Below are 23,180 nucleotides of genomic sequence, written 5' to 3'. Positions count from 1 at the left end.
GTGGGGCTTTTTAGTGTGAAACTAAGAACTTGTTACAAATCTGTACTTGAGAGGTTTAGTGCTTTATGGCTTCTCTATATGGGAGAGTAGTGTGTGAGAGTGAATGGAGGTGTGGATTCCTTTAGAGCACACCCCCCCTCCTCCTTTCCCCTCCCCTCTCCTCTCTGTTTGCGTTGACCCAGCTGGACCTGGACCCCCACTTCCCCTCCATTTTTATTTATTTTTATTTCACCTTTATTTAACCAGGTAGGCAAGTTGAGAACAAGTTCTCATTTACAATATGTAATATCCATGGGTGGAGCAGGTCCCTGGAGGAACTACAGCCACAGTCTGGGCAGTGGGGGGCTGACACAGACACACACACACACACACTGAGCTCCGACTGTGGTTATCGTTTACAATACATCATGCCGATATGATCTTCAGGGAAACATTTAGGAGTTGTCGCTACAGAGTAAGTCAACTTGGACATGACTGGTGGTTGTCGGTGAGGTCGAGAATGCCTAGAATGTTTTAGCTTATGTTTTATTTGACGTGTGTGGACTTCCGTGATCTGGCCTCCCTCTAAGAGTCTGGTCAGTGGTTACATCGTAGAAGTAAAGTCTTTCTGCGCGCTGTAATATGTTGTGACAGGTTTCCCATGGTGCCTCAGCGTGACAGTGTCAGAGGTCATAGCATGTAGGGGAGGAGAGGGGGACTCATGGTTGACCAGAGACTCCAATTATATCACAACTCTAATTGGAGTGAACAGTAGCATGATTATTCAACAAATGATGATGACATTTATTATGTTCTTTCAGAAGATGTTAGATTGGATCGTTGGATTGCTCTCTTTCTCTGTGTTACTCCCCCTCTCTCTCTCTGTATGTTACTCCCCCTCTCTCTACAGTCAGTGGTGTTCTGAGCCTCTTACTCACATCGTCCAGTCACTTCCTCACATAGCTCTAGTCTCCAGTCATTCCACTGCTCCGTACCACATTACCAGGAACTCCACTCCGTCACACTGTCTAGTAGTGCTGCTCTCAAACCTCCTCTGGTGTGTCAAAGTTAGACTTCCCTCTCTCTCTATCTCCACAGGACTGGGTTTGTCTGGATGTAAAGAGGGGACATTCTGTGTCGTCGATACAAGACGAGCAACCATGGTGAAACAGAGGTAGGAATCTCAGCGATTTCTGTCCTGGGTGACCCTGCCTCATGCATTCCTATAAGGCATGTTCCCTGTGTTAACTAAAAACAGATGTGTTTAGCTTTAGCATGAGTGTTTCAGTTTCTCTCTGGTGCCAAGCTCTGTGGCTGGTTGTTGAGTCTCTCCTCTTCAAGTGGTTCGAAACCATTCAAAAAAAAGTTTGACTTGGCCGTGATTGGTTGAGATTCCGTTTGAGGGGCAGCCTTTCTGATCTCTCATTGGTCATTGTGGTCTGACAGTGTGCAGCTGCTTCTGCTTCCAGCAGGAGGGTTACAGTTGAACTCCTGCAGTGCATGGCTGCAATTCATGTGTTGTTATTGTACACTGTATGAAGCAGACGTCTTCAATAGAAGACATTGTCCTAAAATGTTGTTTACTGACCTGGTTGATTATATGCCAGTACCTAGCAACGGCTAACTAGGTATTGTGCGTTTGTTTGCATTGTTGTCAGGTTGAGTCGGTAGCCCAGTTTTTATTTTTTATTTACTGTCTAGTTAGTCTGTTATCAAAGTCTTTAAAGTGTGATCTGTTGACATGGATATAATCTGAACATCAGTTGTTCTTAGAATTATGCCCATTCGATGTGGGCACTTGGCCAATGACATCACATAGCACTAGACTCTAGAATGAAAAGCATCTGATTCTCAGAACCACCATAGTCTCCGTTCACTGTCCCCGGAGGAGCGGAAACATGCGATTCTAGGGAGATAATAGAATCCAAATATCCTCCGTCCTGAGTTATAGTCCTATTTATAACTGACCTGAGCAGGGACTGGGAGGGAGATGGCCTGTTGCACTACACCATGTTAGCAGATAGCCAAGCTTTTGTTTGCTGCAATGGTCCTCTTTCCTGTACAATCACCTCCTTTACAAGGGAAGCAACAAATAACCCTGGCTTGCACCTATTGTTATCTGACTGTCACAGTAACATAATTAAGTTAGCAATGCCTCTGTGCATTGCAAAGTCCATCGGTGCTGGTATAAGCATAGAGAATGTATTTGTGTTTTATTTCAATCTGTGGGGATACAGGTCTAAGTGTGTAGCAGGTAAACGCTAAGGCTGGAACAGTTCTGCAGTGTCTTGACAGAAGTTATTTTTAGTACTTTTAATCATTATTTTGGTTCCCGACTGACGAGCAGTGTGAGAAACGAACACCTGACCTCACTCTCTAGATATGTGAGGGACATATTTTCACAGGCGCTTCTGGACAGAGCTAGAATCAACATAACATTAGGCTACAGACAAAGTCAACATATTTTACATACCAAAACAGTTCCCGACCATTCATGGAAAGAATAGTGTTTTATTAGTTCTTGCGAGCCCACTAGCTGGTAATACACACTCTATTGTCATGCATCATAATCTCTTCTGGTGTCACAAGATGAGTGAGTGGGTGATGAAAGTGGTGTCACTGGGACCTTATGGAATTCACTGTGCATTGTAGCCTACTAGTGAGGCTTTATGTCTGTAAATCTGTGGTCCTCTGTAGATCAGTTGCTAGAGCATGGAGCTTGCAATGCCAGCATAGTGGGTTCAATTCCTGGGACCGCCCATACTTACAAATGTCGCTTTGGAAAAAAGCGTCTGCTAAATGGCTTATAATATTACAAAGCCATCACCACTTTTCCCTGGGTAAGCATTTTGGCAGGCACTTGTCGAGCTGAGGAATAGAGGGCATGGTTTGTGCCACTGGCTGAGTGTCTCCCTCTCTTGCTTGCTCTCTGCCTGTGCCCTGTCATTGTTTTCCCTCTCTTCTCTCTCGCATGCCTAGCTGCTGTGAATCCAGGGGGAGAGGGGGAGAGAAGACCGTGTTGCAGGCTGCTGCACTGCAGTGTTTGTGTGGTTTATTTCGCTAGTGGACAACTGTACAGTATGTACCAATCAATCAATCACCCTGAATCTGTCCTATGGCTACAGTAGTCTTAATCTGTCCTGTGCTAACAGATTTGGGCGGCAGGGTAGCCTAGTGGTTAGAGTGTTGGACTAGTAACCGAGAGGTTGCAAGTTCAAATCCCCGAGCTGACAAGGTACAAATCTGTTGTTCTGCCCCTGAACAGGCAGTTCACTGTTCCTAGGCTGTCATTGAAAATAAGAATTTGTTAGGTAAAAAATAAAAAAATAATAAAAAAAACAGTAGTCTTAATCTGTCAGCTACTACTACAGTATGCCATAGTATGTATTGTTATAGGTTTGAACAATGACAAATTACTGATTCACCATCTGCATGTACAGGATGATGACATGATGTTTTCTGTGTTCTGCAGATCCCCAGTGTTCCCTCATCCCCCTGTGCAAGTGGTCTCAGCCGGTCTCAAGTGAGGACTCTCCCCCTCTACCCCTTTCCGTCCTGTGTAATGGTTTAACCCACACGAGATCTGGTCACCATGATGATGGCCTCCATGGTTGCCAATGGAAACAGTGATGGCAGACAGGGGGAGGCCCTGGTCCTGAAAGGGGTGGACCCAGAGACCTGCATGATCGTGTTTAAGAACCACTGGGCACAGGTGAACAAAACCACAATTCTGTCTTGTAACCCTAGTTATAACTTCAGCTCAAAACCCTCATTTAACTTGTATAGCTCAATCTCGTAGAACCCAGAACCTAACTCAAACCCTCAGAACACTAAATGCATTGTATCATTGTATCATTGTATCATTGTAGCCCAATCACTTTAACCCAGAAGCTCTTCCTCAAACTCTTAAAACACAAACTCTTATAATTGGAACCATAACTCCAAACCCCACTGCAGAACCTATAACACAAACATTTCCTAAATCCTACAACCTAAACTCCTACAATCCCGCCCATGAACGTGAACCCTCTCAGGCCCAGACCTCATTGTGGTAACTGAACGGCTACAGTATGTAACTGAAATGATGACTGTCTACTGGCTCCTCCCTTCTCTATTCAGCCTCAGTTCACCCCAGTGGGAGGGAGTTGGCAGGAGTCTCCACCCCTCAGCTACAGAGAATAGAATACAGTAAAGCCTGGAAACACAAACATAATTTACTATAAAATGGGGTTGGAGCTCACGTTGCTGGACATAGAACAGTAAAAACACAACCAAGAGGCCTGGAATTATGTTCAATCTGTTTCATTTTTTTTGTATCATTCTCAGCATTTATCATTTTTATTTATTTTTTAACCTTTTATTTAACTAGGCAAGTCAGTTAAGAATTACGGCCTACCCCGGACCAAACCCTAACCAGGATGACGTTGGGCCAAATGTGCGCCGCTCTATGGGATAATATAAATGTTGGGTCTGTGAAGTGCACTGTTAAGGGTTTCAACAGAATCATATTCTGAAATTTAGGACATTTCTAGAGCTTGGACACTCTCTGCAGGCAGGTTGGCACTACAATACGGCTCCAGCTGAGTCTTAATGGCTACATTTTGGCTAATTAATAGCGTGATAGGAGTGCTATTGAGTTTGGGTCTTAGCAGGCTGGGCTTTTCCAGGAATTCTAAGTAGGCACCCCCCGGGACCCTGTATTGAGGAAAACTGTTGACATTTCAGAAAAATGGGTAGACTTTCATTGACAGTCAATAGCTTCAGCCTTATCTCTCCCTCTCCAGACCCCTGTGAAATCACTGTCCTTTTGTTAGGATGTCTGAGAGAGCTGAATGTTATCCAGTCAGTGTAGGGTTGCCCAGGACAGGATGATATGTTCTGGGCAACAGTTTGTTTCATCTCACTATGGTTCTATACAGATACCAGTACACAAAGGGAACTATATTGATTTATCTCTATGTATCAGTACATGTTATCCATTATCCTGACGGCTCCATGCCTCCACCTCCATGTATTACTAGTCAGTCCAGTCAGTGGTTAGAAAAGGCCACTTGATCATCTATAGTCCTACTGTGTTACCCAGCTATGTCCTCAAAGCTATTTGTTACACCAGAAATACCCAACAGAATTGTAGACAGACCTGAGTGAAGGAAGTGGCAACTTTAATATGACACCCATCTCTACTCCTCTTCCTTCCCTCTCTTCACTCATCCTGTGCGGTTATCACGCTATCATGCCTGGATCAATCAGTCACCTGGGAGCTCTGTCTCAGTCAGCCAGTCTGGCTCTCCCTCTGCTCTGCTCTCAGTGGACTTCCCATCGCCATGGTAGCAGGGCCTGGTGGGGACAGTAGGCTCATTGTTGTGACTCTATGAATGGTTCCTCCCATGTCTGGGTTGTGTTCATTAAAGGAATGTTTTAAAACTTAGTGAAACAGGGAGGTACTACCTGAACCTTTCCAATGAGAATACAGATTTGAGTTTTTCCCAGGCAACATAACTTTTTTCATGCATTGTGGGCTACTGAACACAGTCCTGTATTCATTAGTGAGGCTTATGTAGGGAGGTCCTACTAGAGAGGGACTGATTATCTACACACTAAGTCACAAACATATAGAGGACAAAACAGCCTTATACACTTTCATATCAAGCTGATTTACCATCAATATATTGATATTATGTGCATGTCACTGTTAGCGTTAATTTTGTTTATGGTTCACTGTCAATATAAATGCGATGTCACTTGATTTGTGGTTGTCCATTTACATTTCAGTACAGAATTCCGCAGGCAACAGTGGAATTGGAATATCACAAACCCAATTTATACACAATTGTAACTGCCTGGGCTTGAGATATTATATTGACATGACTCAGGCAAATGTAATCTTCGTAAAATCACAAACGATGCATCAGCTTTCTCCAATGTATTTCCCGTAGGACTTGAGTATTCTCTCTCAGATCTTCCTCTTGTAATAGACTGTTGTGTTCATCTAGATCAATAAAGGCAGCAGCAGGCTGTCCGATGACGATTATTAACTGTCACTTATGAGTCCTCCCGAGAGAATATTACCAACATAACAAACCAACATGTTTCAGTCAATCTAATTTAGCCTGAACATCATTGTAAGCACTTTGGCAGAGTCTGAGAGAGTTTGTCTTGTACTCTGGTGTACACGCAATGAAATAACTTGCTCATTTGATTTCAACTGTTACGATTTGCTAGTTGATTTATTTAACCTTGCTCTATCGAGGTTATCGAATAAACTTCAAGTTGACCAAAGAAAATATTCAGTTCACTGCGAGAACTAATCTTATTTGATCTGCTTCCTTGTAAAATGAAGGTGAAATTACCACAGATATACAGGTACTATATTCATTTCTATGGACATAACCCTGTACCTTCCCCGTTGTCCCTTCAGGTGGTAAAGATCCTGGAGAAGCATGATCCTCTCCGCAGCAACACGAGCAGCAACATGGCTGCCCTTGGTGTCATCGGCCTCTCCAGCGGCGGCCCCATGCGTTTCGGCGGGCCCATCCCGGGGGACGAGGCCAGCGCGGTGCAGAACTACGTGGAACACATTCTGTTCCTGCTCATGGAGGAGGACGCCGGCCAGGCGGGAGCCATGGGACCCATCCTGGAGTTTGTGGTGATGGAGAACGTCATGGAGAGGCTCTTCCTGTGGAGCCTGAGGCGACAGTTTACTGATGATATGAAACTGGAGCAGCTTAAGGTAGGTGTAGAGGTTAGAGACTGTGGTCGGTAACTAGAGGGTTGGGGGTTGAATCCCTGGTCTGACAGAGAAATCTGTCATGATTTGAGGAGGGTGTCTCGGGGGGGTTGGGATAAAGGAAAAGGACATGTCAGTGACAACTGACAATAAAGTAATCTTCTTCTTCTAAGATGTACGAGATGATTGTGGGCCAGGCGCGGCAGCCCTTACTGCACCACAAACCTGTGTTACGACCTTTAATGATGCTCCTGTCGTCGTGCTCGGGGACAGCTGGCCCGGAGGTGGAGGCTGAGCTGGTGTCATTACTCAACCAACTGTGCTGTGTCCTGGCCAAGGACCAGTCTGTCCTGGAGCTCTTCTTCCATACCAGGTGAGCTTCTCGCCTTACAATGTAAAGCACTTTGAGATACTGGAAAAGCTCTATAGAAATCCCATCAATTATTATGGTGATTATTATTACAGCGAGGACCAGGGGGCGGCCAACTTCCTGATCTTCTCCCTGCTGATCCCCTTCATCCACCGGGAGGGCCTGGTGGGCCAGCAGGCCCGGGACGCCCTGCTCCTCATCATGTCACTGTCTGCAGAGAACCAGCGCGTGGCCCAGCACATCGCAGAGAACACCTACTTTTGTCCGGTGATGAGATGTCTGTCTTTATGATACTGTTGTCTTGCTCCTTTTGGTCTCTTTCACGTTCTGTCTGTGATTTTTGACTCTTGTTTTATGGCTCTGTATTTCTGTTTCTTAGGTCTCACTGTCCCTTTGCCCTTCTCGTTCTCTTTGTTTAGATTTTGTCCTCCCCCTCTCTCTCTCTCCTCTCTCTCTATCTCCTCTGTATACATGTCATATGGACATTTGTTCTGCCCTTGACTCAATGTCCTATTAACTCATTGTACCAACTACCAGACAAATTAATATCCCTGACCTCTCTTTGTCCCCTGATAGGCGTATGATATTCATGGCCCAAATATGCTTAGCCTACTGTATGCATAATGAAGCAGGTCGAGGGAGAGTGGCGCTGTTGTATGTTAAACGTGAGGTATTCATATGCTTTTGATAATGTAACAAGCAACACACTCATGTTATTAAAAGGCTAAACTCAGCCCAGGTGTAAAAATAATTTATACATATCTCAAGACTGTATATTTAAATTGTAAACCTTAAAAGAATATTAGTTTGATGAAACAAAATGGATGAACACTTAAGTCGATGATTATAAATGATAATCGATTTGCACTAGACTGATGTAGTAACTTTGACCTGTGTTGTTGATTAGAATACTTATCAAACCATGCCACCATCTTGATGCATTAGCTCACCAGGGAAATCACTTGCTTTTGGATGGTAACTTTAAAATCACACAGTCGTACGTCAATGCCCATTGTTATTGATGAAGCCTGGCAACCGGTAAATCAACTGGATGTAAATCAGCGGGTAACCTAGTGGTCAGAGCGTTGGGCCAGTAACCAAAAGGTTGCTGGATCGAATCCCCGAGCTGACAAGGTACAAATCTGTCGTTCTGCCCCTGACCAAGGCAGTTAACCCACTGTTCCTAGGCCGTCATTGTAAATAAGAATTTGTTCTTAACTGACTTGCCTAGTTAAATAAAGGTAAAAAAAATAATAAACTTGAGGTAAATCAACTAGAGGTAATTTTAGTAATGCTGCCTTTCTCCACTTGCTTTCAGCTTTGAGGGAGGGGGAAGGGGGATGAGGCTTCTATCACATGCATAGATTCACACACTAGTCATTTGAATGTGAGACCATGAAGAGAAGGGACTTGGTAGATTTATAACATACAGTACAGCTCAAAGCACGGAAGGGGAAAACAATTTATATCTGCGCCATAAAACCCACTAAGAGTGAAGCCAGAGTGAACACACAATTGCATAACAGTCATTTGTGACCACTTCCACACTCATAATTAATGTATGTTGCTCAATGCTCATATTTAATCTATACTGTAAATCGTATAACTCTCTAAAGTGTCATCCTCAATGCACCAGTCTGCCCTTCTGAATGTTTTTACAGTATCCCCCACAGAACACTTGTCCTGTTGCGACTAGTATCTTCACTATCAAACACTTCTGTTAAGCCGTTGTGGACTGACTATCTAGCTTGGCAGTGCTTAAACAGTGTCAACAGAATGTGTTTCAATCTCACCTGTACCGTGGAGAGACTGTACAGGCTGCATGGACGATAACCAGTTATGTAACAGTATTTGACGTAACTGCACAGCAGGAGTAGGCTACAATACCTCTCTGTCACAGGATTACTTGCCTAGCTTCCTACTGCCTGGATAAGCCAATGGAGAGACAGGGATATACCTGTACCAGGAAGTCAGAACAGAGGCCCATTCAGTTCCCTGGTTTAGAGGCATCGCTCCATCCTGCCAATGCATTTAAGCCCTTTGTGCAAAGTCATGGACAGTTATCTTTCACATGCACAAAAGGAAACTTATGCAAAGATGAAAGGAAACGCATAATAATATTAGATCCTAGTTATTCCCAGCAACATGGTCGCGTGATACCAGACCACAGTGTACAGTTTATATGGTGTAAGTAAGCAATAGCCTACTTGAAGGGGTTCCACTAAATGCGTCTCTCTCTCTCCTCTCCCCCTCCTCTAGGTGCTGGCCACGGGGCTGAGCGGTCTCTACTCGTCTCTGCCCACCAAGCTGGAGGTGCCCAGTGAGGAGTGGCACTGCCTCCACAGAGAGGACTGGCTACAGATGCCCACCCTGGTTCAGTTCCTCAACTCACTGGAGTTCTGCAATGCAGTCATTCAGGTGGCTCACCCCAACATCAGGGACCAGCTGGTCAGCTACATCTACAATGGCTTTCTGGTGCCTGTGTTGGCACCGGCCCTCCACAAGGTCAGTATTAACACAGCATGGATCACACCGTATTAGATCCACCATTCCAGATCAATGTCAGATCAGTCACTACTTCCAGAAAGATTGGAAGGAAGGATGCAGCGTATTTGTATCCAGCCTACTGATGGTTGTGTGTTTCTCTCTAGCTGACCCTGGAGGAGGTGATGACTACCACGGCCTATCTGGACCTGTTCGTGCGGTCGGTGTCAGAGCCGGTCCTGCTGCAGACCTTCCTCTCCTTCATCCTCCTCCACCGCCACGAGAACGTCCACGTCCTGGACACGCTGGTCAGCCGCATCAACACACCCTTCCAGGTAACGTCCACATCCTAGACACGCTGGTCAGCCGCATCAACACACCCTTCCAGGTAACGTCCACATCCTGGACACGCTGGTCAGCCACATCCACACACCCTTCCAGGTAACGTCCACATCCTGGACACTCTAGTCAGCCGCATCAACAACAACCCTTCCAGGTAACGTCCACATCCTGGACACGCTGGTCAGCCGCATCAACACACCCTTCCAGGTAACGTCCACATCCTGGACACGCTGGTCAGCCGCATCAACACACCCTTCCAGGTAACGTCCACATCCTGGACACGCTGGTCAGCCGCATCAGACACACCCTTCCAGGTAACGTCCACATCCTGGACACTCTGGTCAGCCGCATCGACACACCCTTCCAGGTAACGTCCACATCCTGGACACTCTGGTCAGCCGCATCGACACACCCTTCCAGGTAACGTCCACATCCTGGACACTCTGATCAACACACCCTTCCAGGTAACGTCCACATCCTGGACACTCTGGTCAGCCGCATCGACACACCCTTCCAGGTAACGTTCACTTCCTGGACACTCTGGTTAGCCGCATCGACACACCAGGTACGGGAGGGAGTCTGCAGGCTGAGACACCTGCTCAGCACATGTGTCAACTTCCCTTTTCAGATCCGGGAGCCTTCGTGCTAGCACTCACAAATACACACAACCGCAGCACACATGTAGTGGCAAAACATATTGAGTGCTGTGCATATTTCAACCTAGAGTCTCCTAGTAACACTTAGTAGATAGCCAGGCCTCCTCAACCTGACAACTTTCTGAAGGATCTCATTTATGTCTGTGAATCTTGCTGCTATGCTGTGTGAGTCATGTTTAAAATAACTGAGACTTGTTTTGGAGAGAGTTTCCCCAGAGGCCGTTTCGTAATAATTTAAACAAATATTTAAAATGTCAGTATCAAAGACAGCAGATTATTGCCATGGCAATGCACAATAACTATCTAATTAGTCGTTGGACAAGGCAAGTAAATATTAGGAAATGTATAGTAATGTATAGTTCAAACAGGGGGAATTGCTGGAAAGGCTTCATTCATTAACATCAAACAGAGGCTTGTCAATTAAAACGTTCAAGTGCTCTCTTCACAGGACTACTCAACTGTGAAAAACGCTCCTGGGCAGATTTGTACTCTACAGGGTAGAAAACAACACTTCTCTGATACCTGCAGCCCATTTAACATTGATGGTTTTGATAAGGACAACACAGAGTTACGCATGGAATCCAGCTTCAGTGATTTTTGCAATTCGTTCCAGTCATTGGCAGCAGAGAACTGGAAGGAAAGGCGGCCAAAGGTGTTGGCTTTGGGGATGACCAGTGAGATATACCTTCTGGAGCGCGTGGTACGGTGGGTGTTATGGTGACCAGTGAGCTGAGACAAGGCGGGGCTTTACATAGCAAAGATTTATAGATGACCCGGAGCCAGTGGGTCAGGCGACGAATATGAAGCGAGGGCCAGCCGATGAGGGCATACAGGTCACAGTGGTGGGTGGTATATGTGGCTTTGGTGACAAAACGGATGGCACTGTGATAGACTGCATCCAGTTTGCTGAGTAGAGTGTTGGAGGCTATTTTGTAAATGACATCGCCGAAGTCAAGGATCGGTAGGATAGTCAGTTTTACGAGCGTATGTTTGGCAGCGTGAGTGAAGGAGGCTTTGTTGCGAAATAGGAAGCCGATTCTAGATTGGAGATGTTTAATAGGAGTCTGGAAGGAGAGTTTACAGTCTAGCCAGACACCTAAGTATTTATAGTTGTCCACACATTCATAAGTCAGAACCGTCCAGAGTGGTGATGCTAGTCGGGCAGGTGGGTAGCGATCGGTTGAAAAGCATGCATTTAGTTTTACTTGTGTTTAAGAGCAGTTGGAGGCCACGGAAGGAGTGTTGTATGGCATTAAAGCTCATTTTGGAGCAGTGTCCAAAGAAGGGTCAGATGTATACAGAGTGGTGTCGTCTGCGTAGAGGTGGATCAGGGAATCACCCACAGCAAGAGCGACATCATTGATCTATTCAGAGAAAAGAGTCGGCCTGAGAATTGAACCCTGTGGCACCCCCATAGAGACTGCCAGAGGTCCGGACAACAGGCCCTCCGATTTGACACACTGAACTCTATCAGAGAAGTAGTTGGTGAACCAGGCGAGGCAGTCATTTGAGAAACCAAGGCTGTTGAGTCTGCTGATAAGAATACGGTGATTGACAGAGTCGAAAGCCTTGGCCAGGTCGACTCCCTGTTGGTGAGTCGCCCCATTCCAAACCCTCAAATGGACAGACATTTCCATACATTTATCATTATTCAGCTCATTATTCAGCTGTCAGCTACTCAGACAGATAGGCATACACCTTTCCACACAATCCAACCTAATCAAGACATACACCATGCCTAAAACATAACTCATTAAGGACCTAGGGGCACTATTAGCTGGTTACATGCCAACTAAGTGAAGTTGAATCAGGGATACTTACAAAACAAGTATCATCAAAAGCTGTGACTTCAGGCTGTCCAAACAGGTATGATGCCAGGTGCCACAGGCAGACATTTTGAAATTCAGCCCTGGTAATCCCTTACATATTAATCCAGCCCTGTGATGTATTCCGGTCCTCTGAGGCCTTTGCTTCATCATCTTGTGATGCTTATCTTCTTGGTGTTTTCCAGCTGGGTACTGTGTCTCTGGCGCTGTTCCAGACTCTCATTGGACTGTACTGTGAGGATGTGATGCTGCAGCTCATCTTGAGGTAAGTGGGTGGGGCCTGTTCCATGTTCTATGCATGTTCATGATGATATTATATGGAACATTTGGGGTGTATGATGTCTTTCTCTGTATACCTAGTTGAAGTGTACACACACACACACACACACACACACACACACACACACACACACACACACTTACAAATTCAGTTTCTCCTCTCAGCTAAGCCTCATTGTCTTACTGTAAATCATGGTACAGCTGATTGGTTTACCATGTGATGAGCCCGTACTCCGCTTTTTCTCCTTAACACCCAAACACCGACCCATCTCCATTTCTTGGTACAACCATAACCCCCCGTCCTCCTCCTAACCCCAGTCTCAGTTCCCCCTGCTGGGGCTCCCTAACAGGATCTACCCCCCCCTCCTCTGGTTCTCCAGATACCTGATCCCCTGTAATCACATGATGCTGAGCCAGCGACGTGTGGTGAAGGAGAGAGACTTCTACTCGGTGTCGGCCGCTAAGATCCTAGCGCTCACACCCTCCTGCTGCTCCCCCGAACACAGCCCCCCACCTCTCAGACAGCTGGACTCCATCCTCTGGTCAAAGGGTACAGACAACAGTCCTAACACTGGCACCATGGGTAAGATAGGTTCACTGGAGATTTCTAGCTGGTTCTGTACTTTAAATATGCCTATCACTAGGACAAGACAGTGTAACGTGCCACATGCAGAAGTAAAGTGGAATTAACCCCGTATTTAACCAGTTGCTTTCTATTTGAAGGTGATCTTTTGAATGCCTCAATGGTTCTCAGGGAATAAACTGTTACTTCTGAAGGATTTTAACAATTTCTATCTCTCGACCTATAATAATGAAACCCAATCTAGTTTCCTTTGTTTCAAGTGGCCTGAATATTTGTGTTTGGGATTTTAGGCCATGTGCTGCAGCTTAGTCTGAGTAGACGAAACTAATTAAGATCACATTTGATCCTAATCTGATTCACACTTCACTCTCTTCTGTATTCACAATCGCAGCTTCAATGAGCTCTACGCTGAGCCAAAATCTCTAACACACAAAAAGTTCCTTTACTGAGTTGCGACTAGTCATAACATTGTTGATGGTGAGCGCTTTGACCTAATTAGTGGAGGTGGTTTTTGCCAAAAACCAACGAAACACAGACCAAGTGTTTGAACTGTCTAGATTTCCATGTATCATGGATATCTAGACAGTTCAAACACTTTGTCTGTGTGGATATATATATATATATATATCAGTAGAATGCGTTCTATTGATAATGCATTATTCCTATCCCCGCAGTAGAACGCGTTCTATTGATAATGCATTATTCCTATCCCCGTAGTAGAACACGTTCTATTGATAATGCATTATTCCTATCCCCGTAGTAGAACACGTTCTATTGATAATGCATTATTCCTATCCATTTACTATTCCTTATTAAGAGTCATTCAAACATCCATCAGTTATGGTTCTGTATGATCTTTACATGAAGTCTCATGTTGTCAGATTAATAACATAAGAGGCCTTATTAGAAAGTGTTTTTATCAACTCATGAAATCTCAATTAAATCAGTTTAGCCTCCTGTGGTTAATTGTCAACGTCATTAGTTCTGCTGTGCGTGAATTCATCGTGCATGCAGTGCGCGCAGCGCAGTGTGTCAGCCAGGATTAGTTATATTATTAATCGCACTGACTTGTTCTATTTCCTGTCTCTCTCTCTCTCTGTCTCTCTCTCTCTCTGTCTCTCTCTCGCTCTGTCTCTCTCTCTCGCTCTGTCTCTCTCTCTCGCTCTGTCTCTCTCTCGCTCTGTCTCTCTCTCTCGCTCTGTCTCTCTCTCTCGCTCTGTCTCTCTCTCTCGCTCTGTCTCTCTCTCTCGCTCTGTCTCTCTCTCTCGCTCTGTCTCTCTCTCTCGCTCTGTCTCTCTCTCTCTCTCTCGCTCTGTCTCTCTCTCTCGCTCTGTCTCTCTCTCTCGCTCTGTCTCTCTCTCTCGCTCTGTCTCTCTCTCGCTCTCTCTCTCTCTCTCTCTCTCTCTCTGTGTGTGTGTGTATCTCTCTGGCTATCACTGTTAGATACATTACTGACTTGTAATGCTCCCTGTCTTTCTGTCTGTTTTTCAGAGACCGAGGAGACCTTTTTGGAGGAGGATGGCTCGTGCTACTCCTGCGTCATCGGCTCTGAGATCTACCTGGACGTCAACTACCTGCACTACCTTTACAACGCCCGCCTGGGCATCAGCAGCTGCACCCGGGCCTGCCAGGTGTGGTCAGCCCCCTACGATGGAGAGGACCCCCCTCCAGAGGAGTACCAACCCAGTGCCCTGGAGGAGGCTGGGGCCAGGGGACGCCAAGCCCAGACAGTTAACCCCAAGAGGTCACATCCACATCCACGGCCTCGTCCCCCCTGCCCGCCCCAGACCATAGACCCAGCCCCTACTAATCAACTAGAGCTGGAGTGGGACGATAGTTATGATGCCGGTCCGGTGGTGTCCCCCGAGGCTGCTACTGCTGAGAGTAGTAGACCTCCACAGCTGCCTGCAGCCGAGCCGCCCAAACACATCCAGGAGATGAGGAGGACTGCCATCATGCTGGTTAAGGGTTCCTACATCGAGGAGTCCGACTTCCAGGATGATGTCATGGTCTACGACCTTGTGGCAAAGAAGGACGCCCGCGATACTGTGGATCGCCGCAGATCCAGCCGGGAGACACTACCGGAATCGGAGGAATCTGAAATAGACTCAGAATTTAACCTTGAGGAGGACCATTTCAAAGAATCCAGTCTGCAGGAGAAGGATGAGGTCCCCCTCAGCAATGTCCTGAGTCTTCCACTCCATCCCACCAACATGGAGGTCAACAGCTTGGAGGTCACAAAGGGGTCAAAAGAGGTCAAAGCTCATGTTGTGGACCACAACTCCAACCTCCAGAGCCCCTCGGCTAAGGTGGGGGACGACCTCATGGGTCAGTACGAGGAGCTGATTCGTACGCTGGGCAGTGACGAGGCCGGGACTGGGGGGAGCAGCCCTGTGAAAACGGTGGACAAAGAGTTCCGGAATCCTGTTGTCACCCCCATGGAGGAGGACGAGGTGGACTTCAGCTCATTCTCTATGGATACGCCAGAGCTGGAGAAGCCGCACTCATCCCTGTTTGGGACCAAGCTCCGCAGTGGGAGCACTAGGAGCCATTCGGTGCCTTTTACAGGTAAGACAAAACAACACTCTCAGAAATAAAAGCCTTAACTTTTGTACAATAGGTTTGAAGTTCAGCTCTCTAACACGTGTCAAGAATTAGCTGAAGAATCACAACATGGTTATCTTACAATGCATTTGACTCATAGCGAGAGAGAGAGGCTTTACTCAGACTGTCAAACCTGGTTAAATTAAAGTAAGACAGATAAAACTTCAGTCTGAGTAAAGTGTCTGTCTGTCTGTCTGGATTGAAGTATTATCTGCCTTACTTTAAGGCTTGATCTTTAACCAGGTTTGACAATCTGAGTGAAGACTCTCTTTCTCTCTTCCTGTAGGGCCATTTGTCAGTGTGCTGTTGTCACGTCTGGAGAACATGCTGGATAACTCTCTCCATGTCAACCTCCTGCTGACTGGTATACTGGCCCAGCTGGCTGCCTACCCCCAGCCCCTGCTGCAATCCTTCCTCCTCAACACCAACATGGTGTTCCAGCCCAGCGTGCGCTCACTCTATCAGGTACAGATAGTGTGTGTGTGTGCGCGTGATTGTGACTATCACCAGCCCAGTGTCCACTCCCGCTCCTAGATTCCATTAATTATGTCAGTCTGTCTGTCCATCTATCTCTATGTATAGTCTGTCTGTCCATCTATCTCTATGTATAGACTTTCAGTCTGTCTGTCCATCTATGTATAGACTTTCAGTCTGTCTGTCCATCTCTGTATAGACTTTCAGTCTGTCTGTCCATCTCTGTATAGACTTTCAGTCTGTCTGTCCATCTCTGTATAGACTTTGTCTATCTGTCTGTATCCTTTGTTCTCTCAATGACTTTGAGGCAGATATGGACAGAGTCCTACTGTTAAGATACTCCTCATAGACACTGCAATGCACGCCTACTCAAAACAGAGACAACTCTCTTAGTAAACATTTCACTCTGCTCCATTTAGTAAGCATTAGAGGTGTAAAAAAAAAAACTGTTTGCTTTTCTCTCTCACCGCTCTAAGCTGTTTAAACCTCTGGAGACTCATGAAACAACCAGAAAACCTGTTAGAAGTTCGAGAGGAGGGATCCGTTATGAATAGTATTAATTAGAGAGGAGATTATGAATACTATGGGTTTGTCCTAAATAGAACCTTATTCCCTATATAGTGCACTACTTTTAACCAGATCCTTATGGACCCTGGGTAAAAGTAGTGTACTATATAGGGGATAGGGTGCCATTTGGGAAGCAACCTATGAGCGGCGTACACTTAACGTGGCAATGAAAACAGAGTTCAAAATGGCTGTGAAACAAGTCTAGTGAGACTTTAACACAGTGTTTTTTTTCTCTCCGCTGGCTGATTCATGCATAATTGAATAGAGGATGTGTAAACAAGGAAATCAAAATGGAATGGGGCCGTTTGAAAGCTCGCATTAAAAGGAATGTTTGGATGCGGATGAAAGGGGATGGCGAGTTGTTGATGTACAAACACTGGGCACTTCATTTTCATTAGGGTCCAGATTAAAAGAGGTGGATTGTTTGACATGGAGATAAATGCGGTTTGGTTCTCTCATCATCAGTGTGTCTTGTCTTGCTTAATGCCCTTGTTTTGTCTGGTTTATGCCTCTGGTTTTCTTTTCAATCGTGTAATATGCTTTTATGCAAAAGCTACCTGTTTTACACCTGATAGTATGTATTGCAATACTCTTGGCATCAAGAACGCGAAGCCTGTTGGCTTAATTCAGTCAAAACAAATGTACACTTTCTTTGATAAGGCGTCTTGCGCTGTGGAAATGCAATGATTGCATTCATTTTTCTCAGTAGAACAATACAATGTTTGTGTGCAAAAAAACAAAACAATTCAGCATGGTGATCTCATTGATCCACCATCTTGTTTCAATGTAAGCTCGCGAGATCAGGATAGCCGAATGAGACTACCTCATTGTTGCTTTGATACAATATTTATCCTGTACTTTCTGTGCTCTGGCAGCTACAGTGCCTTCAGAAAGTATTCACACCCCTTGACTTTTTCCACATTCTGATGTGTTACAGCCTGAATTTAAAATGGATTTAATTTAGATTTTGTCACTGATCTACACAAAATACCCCATAATATCAAAGTGGAATTTTGTTAGTAGAACATTTTTTAAATGAATAAAAAAGGAAATGCTGAAATGTATTGAGTCTAAGTATTCAACCCCTTTGTTATGGCAAGTCTAAGTTCAGGAGTAAAAATATGTCCAATTAAGTAATACTGTAAAACATGAGGCAAAGAAAGGAACTTTTTGCCCTGAATACAATGCTTTGTTTGGAACAAATTCAACACAACACATGACTGAGTACCACCCTTCATATTTTTGAACATTGTTTGCTGCATCATGTTATGGGAATGCTTGTCATCAGCAAGGACTAAGGAGTTTTTTAGGATAAAAATAAACTGAATACAGCTAAGCACAGGCAAAGTCCTAGAGGAAAACCTAATTCAGTCTTCTTTCCAACAGACACTGGGAGACTAATTCACCTTTCAGCAGGACAATAACATAAAACACAAGGCCAAATTTATACTGCCGGTGCTTACCAAGACAACATTGAATGTTCCTGAATGGCCGAGTTACCGTTTTTACTTAAATCGGTTTGAAAATCTATGGCAAGACTTGAAAATGGCTTTCTAGCAATGATCAACAACCAACTTGACAGAGCTTGAATAATATTTTTAATAATAATGGGCATATACAATTCAGCTGTGCAAAGTTCTTAGAGACTTACCCAGAAAGACTCACAACTGTAATCACTGCCAAAGGGGATTCTAACACGTATTGTCTCAGTGGGTGAATACTTATCTAATCAAGATGTATTAGTGTTTTATTTTTCATAAATGTTTTAGTAAATGTTAAAATTTTTCTTACACTTTGACATTAGAGTATTTGGTGTAGATCATTGACAAAAATTGCAATTAAATCCATATTTAGTCCATCTTTGTAACACAACAACATTTGGAAAAAGTCTAGGAGTGTGACTACTTTCTGAAGGCATTGTATTTCCTGTCTGATGTTCTACTGATGTTACTATATATATGTTTCCATATCAGGTACTAGCATCCCTTAAGAACCAGATAGAGCAGCAGGCCTCGACCAAGAAGGACTTCCCAGAGCTGATCACCTCCGCCCAGCACTGCCTCCTGGCCAGGGAGAGTTCACTCAAGGGTCAAGGTGAGACTTGATTGACTACAGTACCCATAATTCTCTGTCCTACATATCTGGTTCCATGTTAGTAAAGACGTACTGAAGCTAACGTAAGGGCTTCCCTGCCAGGATACATAGTGTTTATAACAACCGTATAACTGTGTACTGTTACTTACTGGTCGTATAAATGTTTTGTTTGAATAGACGTTGTTGAATTCTGAACTTTATTGTCAGCTATCCTATGAGCATCATTAGAATGTCATTTATGTATGTTTTGTAGCCAATAGCCAGGTCATTGAGATTAGAATAGATACAGGCAAACCTTCCAGAGGATTTGAGGCAATATCCTAGATCATAAGACCAGTAATGAGCCAAGCAATAACGTTGTTTCTTATCAATGCAATGAAGCACCACTGAAAGATTCAAACTGTATCTGTGCTTAGTTTGTGTTGTGTTTGGTTCCTCCTTGAGGACTTGGAGAATATATTCAGCTTGGTCATGAAGCATATCAGCAATGGAGAAACAACAACCTTCTGACGTTCTTCTTCTCATACTTCTCTAGTACACTGCATTCCCAATGGTTTCTCCCCACCATTTTATCAGCGAGCTTCTCTCTGAGCAAGGAATGTATTGGTATGAGATTGCATGAGATTTAAAAAGGAAAATGAGACTGATATAAAAGAGAATTTCTTCTTTCAAGTGGTCTAACATGAGCTTGCTACAATGTCCAACTGCAGTTGAATGCTACTATTACTAATGTCTTATTTTGCATCTCTATTTACTTACCCTCCACAGATATAAACAGCGGAGACAGCCGAGAATGTTCCCCCCTGGAGGCAGGAAGGATGATGAAGAACTCTCCTCCTCCCCATCCCAAGACCATTTCCCTGGCCAGGACCGAGGTCTTCGCTACCGTCCTCTTCACAGAGTTCCTCAAAGAACTGGCGGCCATTGCGCAGGAGCACTCAATACTATCGCACGTCCCTATGGAGGAGTAACGATATAATAACATTGCAATAATGTTATAATAACATTTTATTATAATGTTTTAATTATGTTATGGTAACATTGTCTCACAGGGAAGGAGTGAGTGTCTGTCCCTGACCTGTTGTGTCCACTCGGGTCACTTTTAAAAGTTTTTAAACGTTTTTCATGTTTTCCAACACTACTTGATGAAGAACACTATACCTCTTGGATTGATTCACTCATCTTTTGTCTCTCTCCCTGAGGTCGTTTTTAAATTGGGTTATATATATTTGAGGCTAATATATTTTTCCAAACCAATATATAAAAACGTTGGGCTCTGATATACAGTAACCTCTCACCCATTTGATGCATTTGCCATTGATATCCTCAGACTCATGTGTATATGGTTCTGCCCTCAGAGAGTTGTATGCATAGGCCTATGTCACATCCAAGGAGCAGGTCATGTGATTTATAATGACTGGAAAGTACTGACCTACTTCAAGCCTTTGGTGGAACCCCTGCACCAACCAATAAGAATGCTGAAATGGAAACGTGGGGCTAATCGACCAAAGACTGAATAGAATGGAACAGGCTGAATGGAACAATGGGAAGTTAATGATACACAAAGGACACACAATCTATCCCTTTAGGCTTTTAGACTTACAATATTGCATTCATAAATGTCAGTGTACTGCCCTGGTAGCAACAGCCTCTCCAGTGACCAGCTCTAGTTGTCTTGTAGTGATGGCCACCATACAATGGGGACTTATACGTGGCCTTACCGAAATCTCTGGTGGTGCCATGTTGTCACCCTGGGTTTGCATGCTGTACTGGAAATAATCAGGAGCCTATTTTGTCAGGATCTCTCCCTGCGGAGTATTCATCACTAATCAAATGTTATTTGTCACATGCTTCGTAAACAACAGGTGTAGACTAGCAGTGAAGTGCTTACTTATGGGCCCTTCCAACAATGCAGAGAGAGAGAAATGGTGGAAAAGTAATAAATCCACAATGAGTAACACTAACTTGGCTGTTAACACGGGGTACCTGTAACAAGTACCCTAGCAGCACCACTAAACTACTGGTTAGCGTGTTGGTGTTAGAAGTGGGATGCTACTGGGAGTCCCATTCATCTCATACTTACTTTATAGAGTTGGCGTAGACCATGGCATTTTCTAATGTTATGTATTTGGTGGTCGTTGTTCAAAACTCTTGACTGAAGGAGAGGCCTAGTAAGTTAGACTATCAGGCTCACTGTACAAAACAAGTTTGTGTGTCGCTAAATACCTTAAATCAAAGACTTTCTTTGTTCAAATAGACATATTTCAGTTATGTTAGGTTTTCAATGCACATTAGATATTCAATCTAGAAGTTTTTTTTTTAAATTTATGGGTGTACTTCAGGACACTGGGTTCTTCTGAAGTCAATTCTCAATGCTGCGGCTAACTCCATTTTCCCATGGTGCACCAGGTCCTGTCCACTGAATGCACGTTATTTATAATGATATCTCTCTAAAAGGAGCTTTCCATATCAGGGTGATGCACTCAATGTTCGCATCAAAAACAGCACCTTATTTCCTATGTAGTGCACTACTTTTGACCATATAAATCAAGAGTAGTGCACTATATGGGGTAATGGGTGCCGTTTGGGAAGCCCTCAATGTCTTAGCCTTATTTTAGTACTTTTTGTATATAATTGGGAAAAATAATCAAAGAAGCAGCACACTATGCAAATCATTATTGATATGAGGTATAGGAGTACTTTATTACGTTTTGTTTCCTGATGGGGTTGGTATTTAATACATAATGTACTTAATGTCACAATAATGGAACTGTTTTGTAGAGAGAGGTTCTATTGCCATATTTTTCACAGAAGTTGTAACTTGAGTTGTTCTGTTTTCTCGTTGCTGTATAGGGAATGCATGTTTCTTGTATGTTTTTGAGTCAAGTTGGGAAAATTGGAATACATCACTGTTGGTTTGTTCATTGATGATTTGGCACATTCATTTTATCATTGAGTGTTGGCCAACTCTCACAGGAAGACGAGGGTAGCCTGAAATCCAAGCTGATATGCTCCATTTGAAGTTTGAATTCCAAACTAAGACATGGTCTACCATTAGCAACAAATAAATAGCCTTGATTTTAATGGACTTTTTTTACTTAAGGTTTTGATTTCAACCAAGGAGACATTTTGTTACAATGCCTGTCCCTATTAAATCGATACGTTAGGGAAGAACTACCTAAAAATTGGTGCCTGAATTTTGAATGAATTTCCTCCTGTTGTTTACAGTGTGTACTCTGGGCTAAGCATGGTCATGTTCAGTAGGCATAAAGGTGAGCTTATCCATTTAGAAATGCTCTTTTTTGTTTTCTGTTGCAAAACTTTTTCCTATGGTGCATCCTAATGAACGTGGATGCAGCTGCAAAGTCAAAAATATACCACTGTCTGCTCGAACTAGTCCACAAATTGGACCGATGGACAGTTATGGAATGCATCATTTGTTGCCATTGCTAAATTTGATGTACTCCATATTCTCTTGTAGTAGAATGTGTGGAGCACATTTTATTTTAACCAAATTTAGAGGCACAGTTCTCTTCAGTTGCTTAGAGGTATAATTCCAAAGAGAAGTAGTCTAGTTTCTCCCTTTCTACAACTATTAGCATCCATTTTAGATGCCAGCGATGACCTTGTCAGGTTACTCCAGTGTGTATTCTTCTGTCATTAAAGTCAGAGGTTCCAAGAAATGATTATTTTAATAAAGACATCTATTAGTGTAGTCTTTATATTTTTTTTTATTGAAGAACAGATAAATGTAATGTTTTGAATTGACAGCTTCTCTACCCAAATTTAGATTTTAGCTTCACCTCGGCAAAGTGAAATGGAAAACACATTTTTCCTTCCTCTTCTTTCGCCCAGAAGTGGTTGTTTTCAATGGTTTGTTCAGTGGACTCCACTGGCCTCTTTAGTAAACAATCCCCCCCTCTATCCCTGTTCATACCTGGTTCGAACATGCAGCCTTTGTCCTGATCTTGTCCAATTCTGATTGTGGCCACATTTTTTGGACGATTAAAAAAACGCATTGTGATCAGATCGAAGTGTACACGGACAAGATCAGGACGAATGTTAACAGCAGGTATAAACAGGGCTTCTGACAGCCATTCATCCAGTGACCCAGCTTCTGTTCAAAAATAGGTCTTCACAGCCACTGAAACAGCAGCCAGCCACAAACCCTCTTTTTTTTATAAATCAAGAAGTC

General features: G+C 44.0%; 1 protein-coding gene across 2 annotated transcripts in view; it reads left to right on the top strand.

Moving 5' to 3' along the window:
• LOC118361870 (FHF complex subunit HOOK interacting protein 1A-like) overlaps positions 1-22,700 on the top strand; it is a 40,556-nt gene extending 17,856 nt beyond the window's left edge. Inside the window, exons 2-14 of one of the 2 annotated variants that reach the window (XM_052486719.1) lie at positions 1,078-1,153; positions 3,452-3,691; positions 6,398-6,709; positions 6,880-7,079; positions 7,172-7,343; positions 9,336-9,581; positions 9,728-9,895; positions 12,570-12,649; positions 13,044-13,246; positions 14,738-15,814; positions 16,137-16,315; positions 18,865-18,985; positions 19,754-22,700. In XM_052486719.1, the coding sequence (XP_052342679.1) occupies positions 3,572-3,691; positions 6,398-6,709; positions 6,880-7,079; positions 7,172-7,343; positions 9,336-9,581; positions 9,728-9,895; positions 12,570-12,649; positions 13,044-13,246; positions 14,738-15,814; positions 16,137-16,315; positions 18,865-18,985; positions 19,754-19,956 (3,081 nt within the window). In that variant the 5' untranslated portion in view covers positions 1,078-1,153; positions 3,452-3,571 and the 3' untranslated portion in view covers positions 19,957-22,700. The remainder of the gene's footprint in view (positions 1-1,077; positions 1,154-3,451; positions 3,692-6,397; positions 6,710-6,879; positions 7,080-7,171; positions 7,344-9,335; positions 9,582-9,727; positions 9,896-12,569; positions 12,650-13,043; positions 13,247-14,737; positions 15,815-16,136; positions 16,316-18,864; positions 18,986-19,753) is intronic. The other variant, XM_052486720.1, reaches the window with a different exon arrangement.
• The last annotated feature ends 480 nt before the right edge of the window (positions 22,701-23,180 follow it).

The sequence above is a fragment of the Oncorhynchus keta genome, chromosome 29 (assembly GCF_023373465.1).
Source record: "Oncorhynchus keta strain PuntledgeMale-10-30-2019 chromosome 29, Oket_V2, whole genome shotgun sequence".
In the NCBI taxonomy this organism is placed as follows: domain Eukaryota; kingdom Metazoa; phylum Chordata; class Actinopteri; order Salmoniformes; family Salmonidae; genus Oncorhynchus; species Oncorhynchus keta.
The sequence above is the reverse complement of the archived record's forward strand: the minus strand, read 5'-3'. Positions and strand labels throughout refer to the sequence as shown.